General features: G+C 36.6%; 1 protein-coding gene across 2 annotated transcripts; it reads right to left on the bottom strand.

Annotated features, from left to right (window-relative positions):
* Window positions 1-224: 224 nt before the first annotated feature.
* arpp21 (cAMP-regulated phosphoprotein, 21) lies at window positions 225-14272 on the bottom strand. Of its 2 annotated transcripts, none has more exons than XM_073858316.1 (20): window positions 14088-14272; window positions 10671-10909; window positions 10517-10567; window positions 8619-8687; window positions 8392-8509; window positions 8212-8290; window positions 7927-7986; window positions 7704-7841; window positions 6466-6565; window positions 6236-6334; window positions 6077-6114; window positions 5766-5822; window positions 3609-3781; window positions 3256-3366; window positions 3017-3159; window positions 2682-2762; window positions 1772-2005; window positions 1578-1656; window positions 1207-1325; window positions 225-1083 (listed from the first exon to the last, which is right to left on the bottom strand). In XM_073858316.1, the coding sequence occupies exons 2-20, from the start codon at window positions 10809-10811 to the stop codon at window positions 871-873; spliced, it is 2103 nt and encodes a 700-aa protein (XP_073714417.1). In that variant the 5' UTR covers window positions 10812-10909; window positions 14088-14272; the 3' UTR covers window positions 225-870. The 2 variants fall into 2 exon arrangements, with proteins under 2 accessions (XP_073714417.1, XP_073714418.1); XM_073858317.1 differs by having other exon boundaries at window positions 10517-10564.
* Window positions 14273-19064: the final 4792 nt, after the last annotated feature.

Here is a 19064-nt window from a genome sequence, read left to right as displayed (position 1 = left end):
TAAAGTGAGAAAATTTAAATTAAAATTTAAAACAATTTTTAAGTTAATCCAACTTTCACTTTTTACATTGTACTTTTATGTGTTATTTATATTATTTAAAAATGGTATAAATAACAATATGTCTGTACGTCAAAGCTCAAAGAAATGAGAATATCAAGTGAGAATATCAGCTGATTCTCATATAAATGTGTGTAGACCATACAAAAAGCACCAACAGTCCGTCAAACTGGTAGGACCATATATTTAAGTAATACACATATTGTCAGTGTTACATAGGTAAACGTTACATTTTAATAAAACGGATGTTTAAAAATAATTTTCAGATTCCTGTATTGTGTGAAGTTCATTTTCAAACATGTAATATATACCTTTATAAACAAGATAAATATAGTATCATAAAATATCCAAATATACTGCATCTTATACGTTAGGCAAAAACACCAGCAATAATATAAATAGTATAAATTATGCTCTAACAGCTATCATAACACATACAATAAAACTCTATAATCAAAGTAAAAGAAACAACTTAAAAAAAAGGCTCAATCAGACTGTGTGGAACATTATTGGGCTGCTACTGTAAATGGGTGAGGTACATTTGGTGTCCAAAGTTATTATTTTTTTCTGCCTTTTTCAAATGGTTATATTTTCAATTATTTGGTACTCATTGTAATGGTCCGAATTAATTGTCCGAATTAGTCAGTGTCAATTTTGTTACTGTAGCAAAAAACCTGAAAAAATTCTGACTTTGGACACAAAAGGCAGCTGCAATCATATAATCGGCCAAATACTGAAACATGAGCTTGTTACAATATTGGGTATGTTTAAGTTTCACAGATAAATCATGATCATGTAAATACATTGTTTCTTTCAGTACCAACATTGGTTCTGATTCATGTTACAGCCATTTTTGCAGCTAGTTGACTGGTAGGAGACCCCTAACATACCGAGTGGTGGAGGGGGAGAAGAATTACAGTACACTTGAACTCCAGCAGGGGGCACCAAACACTGTGTCTGTCCACCTTGACCCGAAACCAGCATTGTAGATGGATAAGATGACTGTTGTTGCTGTTGTTGTGGTACCTTGTATAGATGTAGCACATATATTTATTATATGAGATCTAATGCATAATATTTATACTTGCCATAAATAATAAGATGAGCATGAACTGCTGTTCTCTGCATTTTGTTTATTTGTACAAGTACCTGATAGGAGGATACAGATGGGTAAGGCCCCAAAATGCCTGGCTGTGTTTGGGGTACAATCGGATTTCCCATCATGCCAGGACAGCCTTGTTGGTTAGATATAGTCATAGCTGGGTACCCTGTTGAGTGAGATTTGATTGTTATTATCATAACCCTACACTATTATAGACTCAAAAGTTTACAATTGCATAGTTTATATTAATATTTCATGTTCACACATCACAAACTGGCTGATGAGGGCTGATGTAAATAGCAGGAGAAGAGACCGCTTCACTGTGAGACCACTAGCACCATCTCTTACAGTGTAACGGCTCCCTCTCCTACTACTGTCATATCAATACATAAGGGATTGGGAGAGGCTTCACGTATACCTGTTTGTGCGCTGTAACTGGCTGCTCCGTATTGTTGAGATGCACTGGGACAATGAACGGGGTAACTGTACATTGAAACCTAAGAGCCGAGAGCAGAGTTGACTCATAATTAGACAAAAACAGGACAAAGTATCTCATTACCAGGCCTAGAGAATCTGCATTAGATTTTAAGTGAATTGCTTTATTACTCATACCTGGTTGCTCTGTTGACCATGGCTCTGAGGGGGTGGGACTGTGGGAGGAGCCAGTGCCATTCCCGGGCTCATGTAACTGTCTGAATGGTGAGATGGAGCGTAACTCTGGTGAGGCGGGGCATAGCTGTGCGTGGCCGGAGCCGCTTGCATGTAGAATGAGGTCATTTCTGGAAGATCCCCAGAAGACTGCCGACTTAAGCTCATGTGACCAAACTTAGAGGCGATATCTTCTCTCTGAGAACCACAAACATGCTTGTCATGATTTATGTTGTGTACACTGTATACAAAATGCATTAACTTTTTTTTGAAAATATGCTCATTTTCCAGTTAAATATTTGATTCTTACCATTTTGGAATCCATTCAGCTGATCTCCGGGTCTGGCGCTAGCACTTTTAGCATAGCTTAGCATAATCCATTGAATCTGATTAGACCATTAGCATCAAGCTAAAAAATAACCAAAGAGTTTCGATATTTTTCCTATTTAAAACTCGACTCTTCTGTAGTTACATTGCAATTTTTAACTTTCCGTCGGTCTTGGTGCACGATGTGGCTACAGGAGAGTCAAGTTTTAAACAGGAAAAATATCAAAACTCTTTGGCTGTTTTTTAGCGCGATGTTAATGGTCTAATCAGATTCAATTAACTATGCTAAGCTATGCTAAAAGTGCTAGCGCCAGACCCGGAGATCAGCTGAATGGATTCCAAAACGGTAAAAATCAAATGTTTAACTCTAGGGGAGCTGGGAAATGAGCATATTTTCAAAAAAAGTGTGTCCCTTTAAGTAACATAAACACTTCTTTAAGGGCCATGGTTATACTTTCAGGGCTCTGCTTGGGTGCAACAAATTATAAAAAAGTTTTGCAAAAAAAAGTAAGCCAGATACTAATAAAAACCAACATTTATTACTTACACTCTGTTCTGTTGGATGTTGCTGAGAGGTAGAAACATTTAACTGCTGGGGTGGAAGGTACGTCACTGCAGAGTATTGAAACTAAACCAGAAATCAAAGGACACATGTATAACGTTTCACGTGTACTGCACCAATGCAGATTAGTATTTTATGCTGTAGTTTATTTAGCTTCATAATACTTTATGTACAGAATACATGATGCATACACTAGTATGCTATTATACATATACAAATACATATACTCAAACCATAAACACTAATAATCAGTGTTACCTAAAATTGGCCAGCATCCTACGTGCTCCCATAATTATTTATTGTCTTCATTTTATGTTTACCTGTGTGACACCATGGTTTGCTATTGGCTGCTGCTGGGGTGGAGGGGGTGGGGCTTGGGATTGCACCTGGCTATTGATTGGCTTCTGACTTACAGGTGGGTTGTAAACAGCTGGAGTTCCATCAGGATTCAGGAATGGCTGCCCTAAATAGACACATTCATGAGAAAACATGCGTATGAATTGACTGTGGTCTTATTTTTTTGTACAAGTGCATAAATGAGGCTGTGTTGTGTGTGTACCTGTGTGTGGGTTTAGTAGGATACTTCCAGGAGGTATTGATGACTCAGCAGGCACAATGATGTAAGCAGGGCTGTTGTTGGGCACATTATAGGGCAGCACTGACTCAGATGCTATTGATCGGAGAGAGGCAACAGATCAGACATTAACACTGTGTTCATTTTTGGCAGATCTAGAACACATGGTTCCAGTGTGTGCATGTATAGACGTTTGAATTATTTACTAGATTTAAACTAATCTGAACTATACAGAAAGGGAATGTAACCCTGGGTTGTTCTCCAAGTATGGAGATTTATTCTTAAGGGGTTTTTTTAGAGCTCGACTGACATGAACAAGAGGAAGGGTGTTTTTGCACCTGGTTTGCACAGTTTGGAGTTGCTGTCTGAGCGCGTGTGTGTAGATTTAGATGTCCATGTGGAGCTGTCAGAATCTGTGCTACTCCAAGGTCGAGGATCATTCCAATAAGAGTCCAACTCAGAACTGCTCTGCCTGCTGCCAGACAGACGACCAGAACCGTCCCTGTTACCCCTGCAAATATACAAACCATACTGTAGGTTTACTTTTGTTAAAAAGCCGCCTCTCTTTAAATACTATTTAAATAATATATATACTAAATATATTCCAAACGTAGCTTAATTAAAGTGCACCTATTTCATTGCTAAAAACAATGTTATTTTGTGTATCTGGTATAATACAATGTGTTTGCGTGGTTTATGGTTCAAAAAACATTATTTTCCACATATCGTACATTTTTGTAGCTCCAGATTTCACTCTCTTCCTGAAACGCACAGATTTTGTACGAAACTCATCGATTTGAAAGGCGCTGTGTCCTTGATTGGCCAGCTAATCGGTACTTTGTGATTGGTCTGAATACCTCTGACGTCAGCCGGAAATCTCACGCTCCTTACCATGTTTATATGAAAACTAGAAACTTTTGATGTTTTGCAAGGAACAGAAACGAAACAAGAAACTTTCAAAAAAGATATGTTCCAGAACAGAATCGTTTATTTAAAATAATGGTACCGGTTAATACCGTTATTTTTTTCATTCTTTAACAAGATTTCTGTGCAATAATTTTTTTAATACTATCTAGTGGTGTAACGGATCCCAGTTGATCCGTGATCCGTACAAATCACCACCCATGGTTCGGCTCGCATGCGATTCAAGGATTAATACGCAAATTTAAATAGGGTGAAAGTTAATCATTTGGACCTGTTTCAAAGGCTTGCAAATGTTAACACTTAAGTGATTTTAAACAATTTAACCGCAAAGGCGCTAAAGTAAGCTGTTTTTCTGTACGCACAGACGCACATGTGGTTGAATGTGTCCGGTCCAACTCTAATCAAATGTGATTATCCCTATGCCCTTCAGATCAGAACTCATGATGTATAAACTTGAGAGAGAGTTGTGCTACTGTGTCTCATACTGTAGTCCATTAAAATACATTTAGCAAATAAAGCACTGAAAAACAACAATATTTTCACGTTATGTGGAGCGACTGCGTCTTCTTCCCGAAGCGCAGTTTGGATTTCGTCCTCCATCTGTGTGTGTGCGCGTGTTAAAGTGCACTCAAAAGTGCATACACAGAGAGACGCGTTTCAAAAACCAAACGAACAATCTTTCTGTTCTTCACAGGACACATACAATCACAATGATCTCGAAAAGTATTCACAGTATTCTTTTTCTAATAAAAAAATTTGTTTAGGTTGTTTGCCAATAAACGAGATGGCAAAAATGGTCCTTGTCTTAATTCATGTATAATGCTGAAGCAAATGTAAGCATGTCAGAATTACAGTGATGCCGCTTACATAATGTAGCCTTTTTTAATGTTTGATGACAAGATAGAGACTTAAGTAAAATTATGTAGACTAATAATAAAGTGTAATGTCCTAATGATCAGCCTACTTATTTGTATGTCCCACAGCTGATATGGATAGGAACTTTATTTTTTGTTCTAACCGGTTCAGAAACGTCAAATTTAGGGTTTAACCGAAAACCGGAAACGTTAAAATACTGCTTCTGTTCAGAACGAACCTATTGGGAAAACAATCTGGTTCAAAGCCCTGGCTCACAATGCAATGCTAACAGAAGTTAACTTACAGGCTATGAGTCAAAGCGGGAGGAATTATGATAATGTCATCTCTACATCACCAATCCCAGGAAGTAAACTGTTGCCTACAATCCATATGTTTATTGTAGTCCAAGAAAAGAGATTTATGTTGGAGATGATAACTCACGTCATTGTAGTACATCTGTCGTTAACATGTACTAGTACACACTTACACAAGGAAATGTAAAATCGTGAATCGGACAATAGGTGCCCTTCAACCGTTTTACGTTTTTGTTGCAATGTCCTTATGAAAATTAACCATGTTTTGATTAAAGTAAACATATGGTAACTATGTTTCTTATTGTTTAATTTAGTAAATAGTAGATATTTTTCTTAAAGTGTAATTAATACAAAATTATTTAAGATTGAAAAATTAAACATTTAAAAGAATGTTTTTCTCACCTAAAGAGTTGTCTTTTCCTCTGAGTCTCACTAAAAACACTGTTATCCTCTGGGCCTCTGCATGCAGACAAGGAAAAAACAAGAAGTATTGAAGAAAGAGTTATGATTGAGTATAGTAATGTTACATTACATCAATAACCCACAAAGTCCAAGTGTTATAGTTATTTTTGTGGTGGTCTTAGGCAAGAATTTTTGAACTTTACTTTTGGAAGAAAACACAAACATGGAGGTATATTGTACATAAGAGACAATCTGTACGTACAAATTATTTATTACAGGTTTTAAACTCTTTGTTCATTCAATAAATTTACCTGGTCTCAATATAAACACACTGTGCAGGGCAAGTGGACTGTAGAAAACAAAGAGAACAAAATCAGAGGTCAAAGTTTTAATGTACAACGGTGTGTGTGTGTGTGTGTGTGTGTGTGTGTGTGTGTGTGTGTGTGTGTGTTTTCATAATGTTTTCTTACATCCTGAGAGAATATACGATCTCGAACTCTCTGGTAATCTTCCTCTCTCTCCTCTATTGACCGGCTCCTCATCTGTTCTTTGAGCGATGAAGCTCTCAGCTATAAAAAAACAGCAGGCATGCAGACGCAAGTCAACCAACCACAAAGATCAGAGCTATTAAAGGAGCCATTGTTGCCTTTAATGTAGCGATATGATTCGGTCTGTGGTCAGTGAAGTGCGCTCTTCATACCTGACTGTCGTCTTTTTCCTGACTGCTGTCTCTTTTTAGTATTGATCTTCTTTCCTCTGTCTTCTCCTCCTGAACATGTTCACCAAAGCGATGCTCTGGTCTGAAAAACAGTGGGAGAGAGGTAAACCTTTTGCCCTCTATGCCAGAAGAAATGAGATGGGAAAAAAATCAGTTAACAAGTAAAATTAATAATGTGACCCTGGGCGACAAAACCTGTCTTTCCAAAAACACTTTGGAAAAGGGAGTCAAGCCGAGTACCAAAACACACTTGTAGCCAATCAGCAGTAAGGGGCGTGTCTACTCACTGACATAGTTGCATATGTGTGGGGCGGGTCTATCAAAAGACGGTCCAGATTTTGTTGGGGTAGGAGCGTGTTTGTTAAGGTGATTTCAAATATCATCATTGGCCTTCAGAGATCATGTACCCCGCCTTTAAGTCGCAGCCAATAGTCAACAATACATTGTATGCATAAAAAATTAAACATTTTCTTTTATACCAAAAATCATTAGGATATTATGTAAAAAAACATGTTCCATGAAGATATCTTGTAAATTTGCTAGGTTAAGTATATAAAAAAATGTCATTTTAGTGAGTGGATGCAGTTGCTAAGGACTTCATTTGGACAACTTTAAAGACGATTTTCTCAAGATTTTTAAAAAATATTTGTTTCTCGACCAATTATCGTCCTGTCCTAAAAAAACATAAATATATAAAAAACTTATTTATTCAACCTTCAGATGATGTACAAATCTTAATTAAAAAAAAATTACCCTTATGACTGGTTTTGTGGTTCAGGGTCACAAACGATCAGTGGCGGCCGGTGACTTCTTTTTTTCGTGGGCGCTCGATGCGAAGTTCGTCACAATATGTATGTAGCCCATCATGTGTGTGGTTCCTTATTTCAAAATATGTGTTCTGCGCTTCGAGTGCGTGTATGTGCATCACGTGTCTTGTCAAAATAAGTGCCTTTATGATAAAATAGACACTTGCGTTTGCCAGATACTCGTATAATATCATGCATAATCAGAGTTTAATGTTAAGGGAGTGTCTTGCGAGTATTTTGTAAACGTGAGCGTCTCTTTTATCATAAACGGATGTGTGTGCAGCAGGCACTTATTTTGACAAAACGTGTGATGCACATGGATGCAACATGGATGCAGTCACGAGCCGCCACTGGTCTCAGTCTCCATCTTTCACAACCCCACATACATTCTCTACAACACACACACACACATACATCCTGGAATTGCTGGTTTTGTTGATGATAACCGCTTTTCCACTGTGATCCACATTGTGTTCCAGACCAAAATAAGCCGCAACCCTGTGAACCAGCATCCTGTGATATGAGGACATCTGAGGGAACTTCTTGTAAGAACTACAGAGACAGGACATTTAACACTCATTACTGAAATATAGACTATTTCTACTTTAGACTGTGAAAGACATGTATGGTCCATTACCTGTTGTCTGTCATGAAGTCAAGCATGTCTTGTTCGAGTTTCAAGAGCATCAGTCTGTCCCTGAAAACCAGAAAATTAACTGATTTGGTTTGAATGAGAAGAAAATAAATGAGTACTTTAGAATGCACTTGAATATTAACTAGACCTGCACGAATCTTTTTGTCTTTTCCCATACAAGAATGTAGGACATGCTGTACTTGCATGTCTATTACTAACATAAAATAGCTGACCTGTGGTATTACCAAATGAAATGTAATTGTAATTTACTGTATTGTATTTACTCACCGGGGACTGCTCTTCAGAGTAGTGATTAAAAATTCTTCCAGATCAATACCTGTGGAGTCGGTATACTCCAGACTAGGCTCTGAAAGATGTATAAAAATACACAAATATATTATTACAGTTTATGCATGCAAAGAACTGAATGTATGTTAAAAAAAATTATCGTACACCAAGGTAAATCACCTTTGGATAAACTTGTTTTTTTGGATGTAGTGCCCTCTTTGCTCCTTTCCTCTCCCTCATGTTCATACTCAGGACTGTCACCATGGTTACTAGATATACTTGTTTCGCTCTCGTTCTCCTAAGCCCAGACAGAACACAGTCCCTTCACGATAATTCACTTGCATGTGATGTACTAGATTATGTTGAATGTAACAGAGAATATAAATGGTTAATGTAATTCTTCTTACCCTGCTGTTTTCCTCATTGGATAAAGACTCATCACATACTGCTGTACTGCGAACCAGTTTCCCTTTGGCCTGTAACACACAATTTAACCACATCACACAAAAGAGGACATTGCACTGCAGGAGCGCACAACAAATATGTGACCCTGCCTGTGAAATCCAGGCTGAAGTCTCAAAATCAAATTCTGAGTAGCATCAAAGTTTATTTTTAGCAATTAATTTCACACTGATTTTATTATTTGACATAATCTTACACTGTAAAAAAAGATTTGTTGGATCAACTTAAAAAGTAAGGGATTGTGCTGGCTTAAAAATTTGAGTTAATTCAACTTAAAAAATATTGGTTCTAGAGTCAACCAATATTTTTAATTAAATTGAATAAACTCAAAATTTTAAGACAGCATGAACATTTACTTTTTTAAGTTGAACCAACATATTTTATAGAGTGTACTCAGTTAACATTAAAGATATAAAGGTTATATTTTTCACAAAATGTTCTTTACATTACACTGTAAAAAATGCAGCATAAATTTAAAATAACTTAAAAAATATATATAAAAATAAAATAACCTACAGTTTTAAGCTTTGGCTTGTGAAAAGTTGACAGAACTTATAAAATCAAATTTTAAATTGTTTATTTTTTTTCACAAAATGTTCTTTACATTGCACTGTAAAAATGCAGCATGAATTTAAAATAACTTAAAAAATAAATATAAAAATAAAACAACCTACAGTTTTAAAGGCGGAGTCCACAATGTTTGAAAAACGCTTTGGAAAAGGAGACGGGCCGACTTCCAAAACACACTTATAGCCAATCAGCAGTAAGGAGCATGTCTGCTAACCGACATCCTTGACGGGTTGCGTATGTGTGAGGCGGGTCTATTAACAGAAGGTCCAGATTCTATTGGGGTAGGGGCGTGTTTGTTTAGGTGATTTCAAATATCAACATTGGCTTTCAAACATCGTGGACTCCGCCTTTAAGCTTTGGCTTGTGAAAAGTTGACATAACTTATAAAATCAAATTAGAATTGTTTAACTTCATTGTTTAAGTTAAAGTAACATGCAGCATTTTTGTCAAATCAACATATATTTGTATATTTTTTTTACAGTGTATTGGATGATTTTACATAGAAAACAGAATCGAAATAAAAGACTTTAGCTGGGTTTTCACAGGCAGGGTCACATATGTAACACTAACCAGATACAAAAATGTGTACTTTTTTACAACATGCAAAATATACGGTAATATGTTTCCTGTTTAGCTACTAACCTGACTGTTTATTTTTACAATAACAGAGTAGTTTACTTTGAAATATAAAATGTTTAATCACTATTTCGATTTACAGTTATGTAAAAATAGGTATTGAAATGCCTGTAGACCTGAAATACTTTTACATATTGGCTTATGTTCCTGTATAGCTCAAAGGTAAAGCATTGTGTAAGCAGCACAAAACATGGGTTTGAACACACATACTAAAAAAGGAAAACCTTTTTATTTTAAGCACCATAAGATGCCAAAGTCTGCCAAATAAATAAAAAGGACACTGTTGTATTTGTGGATATACAAAAAATTGTATATCTTAAAAGTTAGTAGTTCTGTAGTGATTGTGTGTATACTATTCATTGAATGACTGAATCAATACTACACTGTAAGTAGCATGCTATTTTTAAAAAATTTGGACCCGCTCCTGAACTGTCTGAAAGCTGTTGATATGATTTATATTTTGGAGTTGAATATCTTTGTACCATCAAGGGAGTGAATGCAGTGTTTACTATTAGCATCTTGGCATTAAGAAGAGAAAAAATATTCACGGCTTCGAAACTCATTCATGTTCTTCACTCCCCAGAGCATAAACTAAATAGCCACATAGATATTTAAAATGACTGAATTGTGATCCTACCTTCAGATTCTTTTGAAGCTTTCCATGTTGGTTATCAGCTGGTTCTTGCTGCTTTAGAAAACAATAAAGAATAGAAGAAATTTAAATAGTAGGAAATTATAAAAATAAGTCTTAAAAAGTAAAATGATAGGAGTTGTTGGAACTGCATTATCACCTTGCTGTTTTGACGACAGTTCTCTGTTTCCATGATATAACATGGGGGCAGAGTTTGCTCCTTTATAGTGCGTTCTGGAAGAGTTTCAGGTTCCATTTCAGACATCTTGAAATTTGCAGTTTCAATGATCACATCAGTCATAATCCACCATATGCTCCATGACCATCCAAGTCAGTAAGTACCAAGATGTTTTTCTCCTCTTTTCAAGCTCCTGCCAGAACAGATGGCTGTAAAGATTCCTGAGGATTAAAAAAAATTAATCAGATTGGTACATTTATGCAGGATACCCCATTATTTTTCTGCATACTTGTCTTGAACCTCTGATGATTGTCATCTTGAGGCTAAAGGCTAAAGATTATTATCTAACTGTATTATTTAACCAATAAATAAAACAACACGAAAATATGCGTCACATAAGTGAACGGGAAGGACTGGCATATGATATGCACGCAAAATTGGAGTTTGGCGTATGTACTGCACAATATTCACACTGTGTGCTATTTATACGCATTTCATGAGAATCGGATATTCCCTCCGAAAACAACTAATAAAGCATGAAAAGTTTCATCAAAAAAATGAATGGAAAGTTATGTTATTGGTTTTATCAATAAAAAGATACATTTATTATGATAATTTTCATTGCTATATCACATTTTGCATTAAAGTTATGGAGCATTATCACAGAAAATGAATTATTTTTATAATATAATTTTGACCCAAATCTGTATCTTGGAAACTGGAGCCAATTAACACTTAGGACCAATGGCGGCCGGTGACTTCTTTTTTCGTGGGCGCTCGATGCGTAGTTTGTCACAACATGTAGCCCGTCACATGTGTGGTTCCTTATTTCAAAATGTGTGTTCTGTGCCTTGAGTGCGTGTAAGTGCATCACGTGTCTTGTCAAAACAAGTGCCTGCTGCAGACGCGTCTTAAGGGTTTATGATAAAAGAAACGCTCGCATTCGTCAGATACTCGTATAATCTCAGGTGTAATCAGAGTTTACTGTTAAAGGTGCAGTGTGTAAATTTTGGCAGCATCTAGTGGTGAGGTTGGGAATTGCAACCAACGGCTCAGTCCACTGCTCACCCCTCACTTTTGAAATGCATAGAGAAGCTATGATAGCCGCCGGAGACAACTTAGTAAAAAATGTTTGTCCGTTAAGGGCTTCTGTAGAAACATGGCGGCCCTCTGTGTATGTAGAAAAAAACGTCTCATAACGTAATAAAAACATAACGGTTTATTATAAAAAGTTCTTTATACACCCCTGATAATATAGTATATATATGTATATTATTTTGCATTTCTGTCAAGAGATCCTTCTAAAAATTACACACTGCACCTTTAAGGGAGTGTCTTTCGTGTATACTGTGAACGTGAGCGTCTCTTTTATTTATTTTTGACGCGTGTGCAGCAGGCCCTTACCCTGACGAAACATGTGATGTACATGTTTCACATGATGCAACAAACACACATTCAAAGCAAGCCAAAACACACGACACTTCGAACACTTATTTTGAATTTGCGACCCTCGGATGAGCAGTCACGAGCTGCCACTGATCAGGACACCTTAGGATTTAATTTTCCTTTATTACCAATTCTGGTCAAATTTAGCTGTGTTCATTTCCAAGGCTTTCATCTTGTAGATCAGTGTAATCATATCAGTTGATATGAATGCATGATTTTTGTTGTTGATGGTATTTGGTAAATGTATCTGTCACTTGACAGAATCCAGCCAAATTAGATGCCAATGCCAATACAGACATGTTGCATGACATCTTTAGAAATAAAAAAAAACTATACACCTATCGCTGTAGGTTCATTTGCAATGAAGATAAATTATGACATTTTAGTGCTTTTTTGAATTGTGTTAGTTGAGCATTTGTATAAACAATGTAAAACCCAGACACACAACCAATTGACATTCACGGGTCTCCATCATCATACTGATTTAGATCAAGGAACTACTGTATGTGTGTGCTCAGTAGTGATGAGTCAGCTTGCAAACAAGGGCTTGTATGCTTGTAATACAGTATGTACCACTCCTTTCACTGCAGTAGCAGGTGCATTAAATTATATTCCTAGAACGAAATCTCCCTGAATGGCAAGCAGACACGCATGCAAGCTCTGTTTGCGTACAGTGTATCCTTCATTCTTATGTCATCACCCTTATCATGTTTTAACGCGTCTTCATGTCTGACCACTGACTCACTTTCACCAGCGTTAAGGTGTACACCTCCACACACATACACAGAGGAGACAGGGGAGCAGTTATTGGCACCATGATCAAGGTCTTAATGTGAGTTAACTAACAGGTGGCTTTAAACTTGGATGCTTATATGACAGAGATTTCATAATCAGCTCCAAGCACACTGGTATTGTTTTTCAGCCAAAAAATTACCATAGCAGCTGTAGTTACTGCCAAAACAGCACACATTATTAACTATAATGTATTTTATAATAATAAAGTAGTAAAATTAATAATAAACGGAAAGGTCATAAAACATAATCTTTGTATTTTTATCATTGTCTCGGGTATTAAATTAGATCATTTTAATGTAGCAGAGTAACTTGACATTTTGGTTACCATGGCAATTCTATGTAAGTGCAATGGGTAAAGGTTTAAGCAAAAGTTGCGCGCACCTACACACAACTGCGCGCTGCAGCTCACCGCAAAGATGCGCGCGTTTAAAGATCCAGTCTGTCTGCCAGGATGAAGGTCCAGCAGCCGACATGGGGATCGGTTAGGACGCATTCCGGGCTCAGTCTGGCACGGGTTATATTTGGAGCGGCTGTTTGGGGACTTCAGGCTTCTGTCAGTGACGCACACAGGGACCGTGAGGCAGCAGCTGTGGTTTCTAAAAAGGAACCTGGACCTTGCGCTACGTACCAATCTTTATTTGTTAATCGACACTGGTTCCAAATCAGTATTACCAACGGAGAAATCTTCCTAGAGGTTGCGCATAATATCCTACAGTGTTCCTGTAGCTAGAGCTCGCGCGGCTCAAAAGCCGTGGGTTCGAGTCTCAGGGAGCACAGCCTATTGATAAAACGTGTAGCTTGAATGCACTGCAAGTCGCTTTAGATAAAAATACCCATCAAATGCACAATTGTTTATAATAAATGTTATGAATCTAAAGTTCATATACGCGTTATTCTCATCAACAATCACTCATGGTGTGATATTTAACACAAACTTCCACGTTAAACTTCAAAAGTGACAATGCTAATATGAATCAAACGTCGAAGTGCTCTCATAGGACATTGTAATGTACAGCTAGACACAGATTAAATCTTCCCTGTTATTTTTTAACTGGGTTAACCGTGAGTTGGCTGACACGCAATAGCGATACACGAAGCACAAGTTAAAATACACACACATGAAGAGCAAAATTATGAGAGACAACAAATTTGACTTACCTGTATGTGTAAAACGACCGCGAAGTAAACTAGCTGTTATGGTTAGAAAGGTTTAAAACAGGCGGTTGTGTAGGCGGTAAGCTTGTCAAACATCATCTGTTTTTGACAGCAGAGCGCGCGCAGACTCACGAGCTCTCAACGCCGTGAATTAAATACGCGCGAGCATGCGTGTGCTCAGCCTCTTCCTGACACTCACGCACGCGCGAGCACACAAATACACACACACGCGCAAACCGGTAAATGCTAGAGGCCAATATAAGGTAAATTAGTTTAAGACAATAACATCGATACGTTTTACACTTTGATAAAACGACAATTTCACATTTTTACAAACACATTGATATTTTTAATGTGACCGTGGTTTATATGGTTTAAACTTTAAATAATAATAATTAAAAAAGAACATCATAATAATCCTGAACATTTCTGTAAATTCTGACTTTTCATTCACTGTAAACAATTTCTGTAAAAAATATAGAGTTTTACTGGGTATTACTGGCAACTAGCTGCCAGTAACTTACTGAAGATTTTACATTTATGTTATTTACTGGCAGCAGTTTGTTCAAAGTTGAATGAACATGAAACATTTGACTCTTTATCTTCTACAGTAAGTTACTGGCAACCAGCTGCATAATTACAGTATTTTTTACAGTGTTGTAGTAACTGGTGTAACATAATGCATGAAAATACGTAAATAAGTTATTTATCATTTTTTTAGTATCTAAGAAAACAGTTTTATCTTCTGATCCTAACACATACATTTGTACAAGGGCACACCAGAGAAGCCACCAAAAACTGTAATGAGCACCTGTTAGATGAAAAGATTATGCAACACATAAAATAACACACACACACACACACACACACACACACACACACACACACGCACGGATGTGTGAAATATGCATATACCACAATTATCTACAGCTGCAGTGTATCTCTTTTTCTGCCATATGGCTTTACCGTTTCAAAGAATCAGAGATATTTACTTCTTGAAGAAAAACTTTTAAAAAGACAGCATGAAAGAGATGACAGACATGATCATCATTTTTTGAGTATGTTTAAGTGTATTTCCTGTATTCCTATCCCAATCACAAAAACCACACAGCCCACAACGTACAGCACCCCATTTAAACATACAGTAATGGGAAGATTAGCTGCAATAAAGCTATATTTGACTTGGTGCTTAAAAACAGCTTATACAATGCATTATAACAACATATCATCCCTCCCATCTCACACACAGTATAATCTATTTTGGCTGGGCATTTATTTTGTGTAGGCTGGTGGTTAGAGCAGCTGCCACTGTGTGGAGAAGAGATATTGAAGGATGGATTTGATATGTGTATGATTTTACACAAATATCTGCATCACTATGTTTACTTTAAGTGCCCAGTTTTAGATAGTCTTATCATTACTGCACTGCTAAGATGTGATCAAAGACTGTATGAAGACATTCATCATTACTATAGACCAAAAAATGTTCGGTTTTAGGACCCACAGGTGCAGAAAGGGCCAACAATTTACATCTTATTGATTTAAAGGGGTCATATTATGACTTTTTTTTAAGGTGTAAAATAAATTGTTGGTGTCCCCAGAGTACGTAAGTGAAGTTTTAGCTCAAAATACCACACAGATCATTTATTATAGCATGTTAAAATTCCACTTTGTAGGCCTGAGCAAAAGTGTGCCGTTTTTGGGTGTGTTCTTTAAAATGCAAATGATCTGATAAAGTGCAAACACTAATCACAATGATGGTGGTTTGATGTAATTGGAGGTCAATTGTGCTGTCAATGATCTTTTCTCTCTTTCTTTCTTTCTGCACTAAATGGCAGTGTGTGGTTGGATAGTGCAGATTAAGGGGCGGTATTATTGTAATTCGCCTTGCTACCTACCTCACAAAAACAGGCAAAATCTGAATGACCTAATATTTCACATGCTTGCAGAACATGGCTTACCCAAACAAAGTTACTGGCTTGTTCTTTTTCACGTTTTCTATGTTGATAGAAGCACTATTTCACGCTATGGCCCCTTTAAAGGGCCCGAGCAGGAGGAAGGGAATATTAAAGATAATTGTGACCCTGCCTGTGAAAGCCCAGCTAAAGCTATTTTTTTGTGATGACTGTTTTCTACACAAAATCATTCTACATTATAAGAATGTGTGAAAATATAACCTTGGAGTGAGGTCATGTCAAAGATTGAAATCAATGTGGAATCAATGCTTGCTCCAAATCTCACAATTAGATTGAGACTTTAGCCTGAATTTCACAGACAGGGTAACATTTTTGCCAATTGAAACAAGTACAATTTGCATTCTGCCTTCTAGTATGACCTATTATATTACATTAATGCTAGGTGTTTAGATAACATGCCAAAATTCACTACACAAGAATCTTGGGCATGGACTCTTGAGGATGGCTTGCACCTGCTGGGTAAGAGCTACGGCAGACATCCACTTGTTCATAATGTACCAGCATGTCTGGCTATGAAGTCAATCAATACTGAGAGTGACATCAAAGCATTCTTAGTTACTTAACTTGAAAGACCTATTGATGACTCTCTCTCATATACTCATGCATCATCAGGGAAATGCTCATCTTCGCAGGTCAAAAAACAAATGAGAGAAGTAGATTTGGCAGAGAATCAACAATGCTGCATACGTCCATCCTTTTTAAAAACAGTGATATTTATATACTTATATACACAAACACCTGTCCCCCTCACTTAATCTCTCAACATCGCCATCGAGCTTTTCATTTACGGTAAGCAAACGTAGAGGGAAATTCACACCTGCTTTTGTCAGTATTTGATGTTAGTTGTTTAAGCTGAGGTCAAATCAGTTTGGGAAATGAAGCATTAACAGGAAACGAGGTGACCATGCATATGCAGACCTTTGACCCAATTATTTCTGTCCCCTTCAAACATATGTAAACACAGAAGGCACATTGACAATCTGAATATTGATAAATGTATGCTGACTGAATCATCACTCTCAGGAATAAAGGTACAAAAGTTGTACCACTTTGTCATTGGGACAATACCTTTTAAAAAAAGATCAGCATGTACCTTTTAGGTACAAAAGTGTATTTTCTGAACAGATACCGCCCCAGTGACAAATTTTTTGTACCTTCATGTACCTTTTCTCTGAGAGTGATGGCTGTAGCAGGTGGATAAATATATATACAGTGGATATAAAAAGTCTACACACCCCTGTTTAAATAGCATGTTTTTGTGATTTATAAAATGAAACCAAGACTAATCATTTTGGAACCTGTTCCAACTTAATTCCCTACTTCAAACCTATATATTAAAGTAAAAAACATTAAGAATAATTTTGTGGTGAAAAAATGGCAAGTAAAGTTGTACAATAACCAGGTTGCATAAGTGTGCACACCCTTTAACAATAGTGATTGTGGCAGTGTTCAGAAGCAACCAATCACATTTAGACTTAAGTTAAATATGAAGTAGTACATACCTCTCATCAATTAAAATAACTTTTTAACTATTAATGAAGTGTGCCTGGTCCTAAAGGATTTTTTCTAAGTATCATCCCACTGAAAAAGCCATTGTCTGTGTAGAGCTTACTCAGCAGGTACATGATCCCATTGTTGAAAAATCTTAATCAACAAAGGATTAAAAACATTTCCAAGACCCTGAATATACCATGGAGTACTGTAAAAACAATAATCAACAAGTGGAGAAAATATGGCACAACATTGACATTACTAAGACCAGGGCATACACCTAAAATTTATGAGAAAACCAGGAAAAAAATGGTAAGGAAGGCTGCCAAGAGTCCTACAGCAACATTAAAATAATTGTAACAATATCTGGCAAGTACTTTTTGCTCCCTACATGTGACAAAAATCTCCTGAATTCTTCATGTTTGGGCTAAAAGCATTTTTTAACCAAAAATATTATCAAGTCCATCTAAAGTTTGTAAAAACAAATATTTCTATATCCCAATCCATGTGGAATAATGTATTATAGTCCTTTGAGACCAAAGTTGAATTTGGGCCGTTATACCAAAATATATATTTGGTGCAATAAAACCCACATCACATCACCAAATGAACACCATGCCCAGAGTAAAGCATGAAGGTGACAGCATCATACTTTGTGGCTGCTTTTCTTCGGCTGGAACTGGGGTTTTTAATTAGGGTAGATAGAATAATGAATAGCTCCAAATACCCATCAATTTTGGCCCAAAACCTAAAGGCTTCTGCCAAAACACTTAAAATGAAGAGAAATTTCACCTTACAGCATGACAATGACAGAAAGCACACATCTAATCAACAAAGAAATTACTTCACCAAAACAAGATCAAGGTTTTGGAATGGCCCAGCAAGAGTCCGGATCTAAATCCCATTCAAAATCTATGGGGTGATCTGAAGAGGGCTGTGCACAGGAGAAACCCAACCAATTTGACAGATTTAAAATGCTTTTGCAAGGAGAAATGGCAAAATATTGCAAATTCAAAAAGTGTTAAATTGATTGACACATACCCATTAAGATTGAATGCTGTGATAAAATCTAAAGGTGCTTAAACTAAGTTTTAGTTTAAGGGTGTGCACACTTGTGCAGCCTGGTTGTTGTACGGCTTGACTTGCCATTTTTTCACCACAAAAGTTTTCTTGTTGTTGTTAACTTTGGTATATGGGTTGGAAGTACGGAGTCAAGTTGGAACAGGTTCCAAAATGATTCGTCTTGTTTTCGTTTTTTAAATCACAAAAACCTGCAATTTTAACAGGGGTGTGTAGACTTTTTATATCCACTGTACATATATATATATATATATATATATATATATATATATATATACATACATACATACATACATACATATACACTCACCTAAAGGATTATTAGGAACACCATACTAATACTGTGTTTGACCCCCTTTCGCCTTCAGAACTGCCTTAATTCTACATGGCATTGATTCAACAAGGTGCTGAAAGCATTCTTTAGAAATGTTGG

This window comes from Misgurnus anguillicaudatus, chromosome 20 (genome assembly GCF_027580225.2).
Source record: "Misgurnus anguillicaudatus chromosome 20, ASM2758022v2, whole genome shotgun sequence".
Lineage (NCBI taxonomy): Eukaryota > Metazoa > Chordata > Actinopteri > Cypriniformes > Cobitidae > Misgurnus > Misgurnus anguillicaudatus.
The sequence above is the reverse complement of the archived record's forward strand: the minus strand, read 5'-3'. Positions and strand labels throughout refer to the sequence as shown.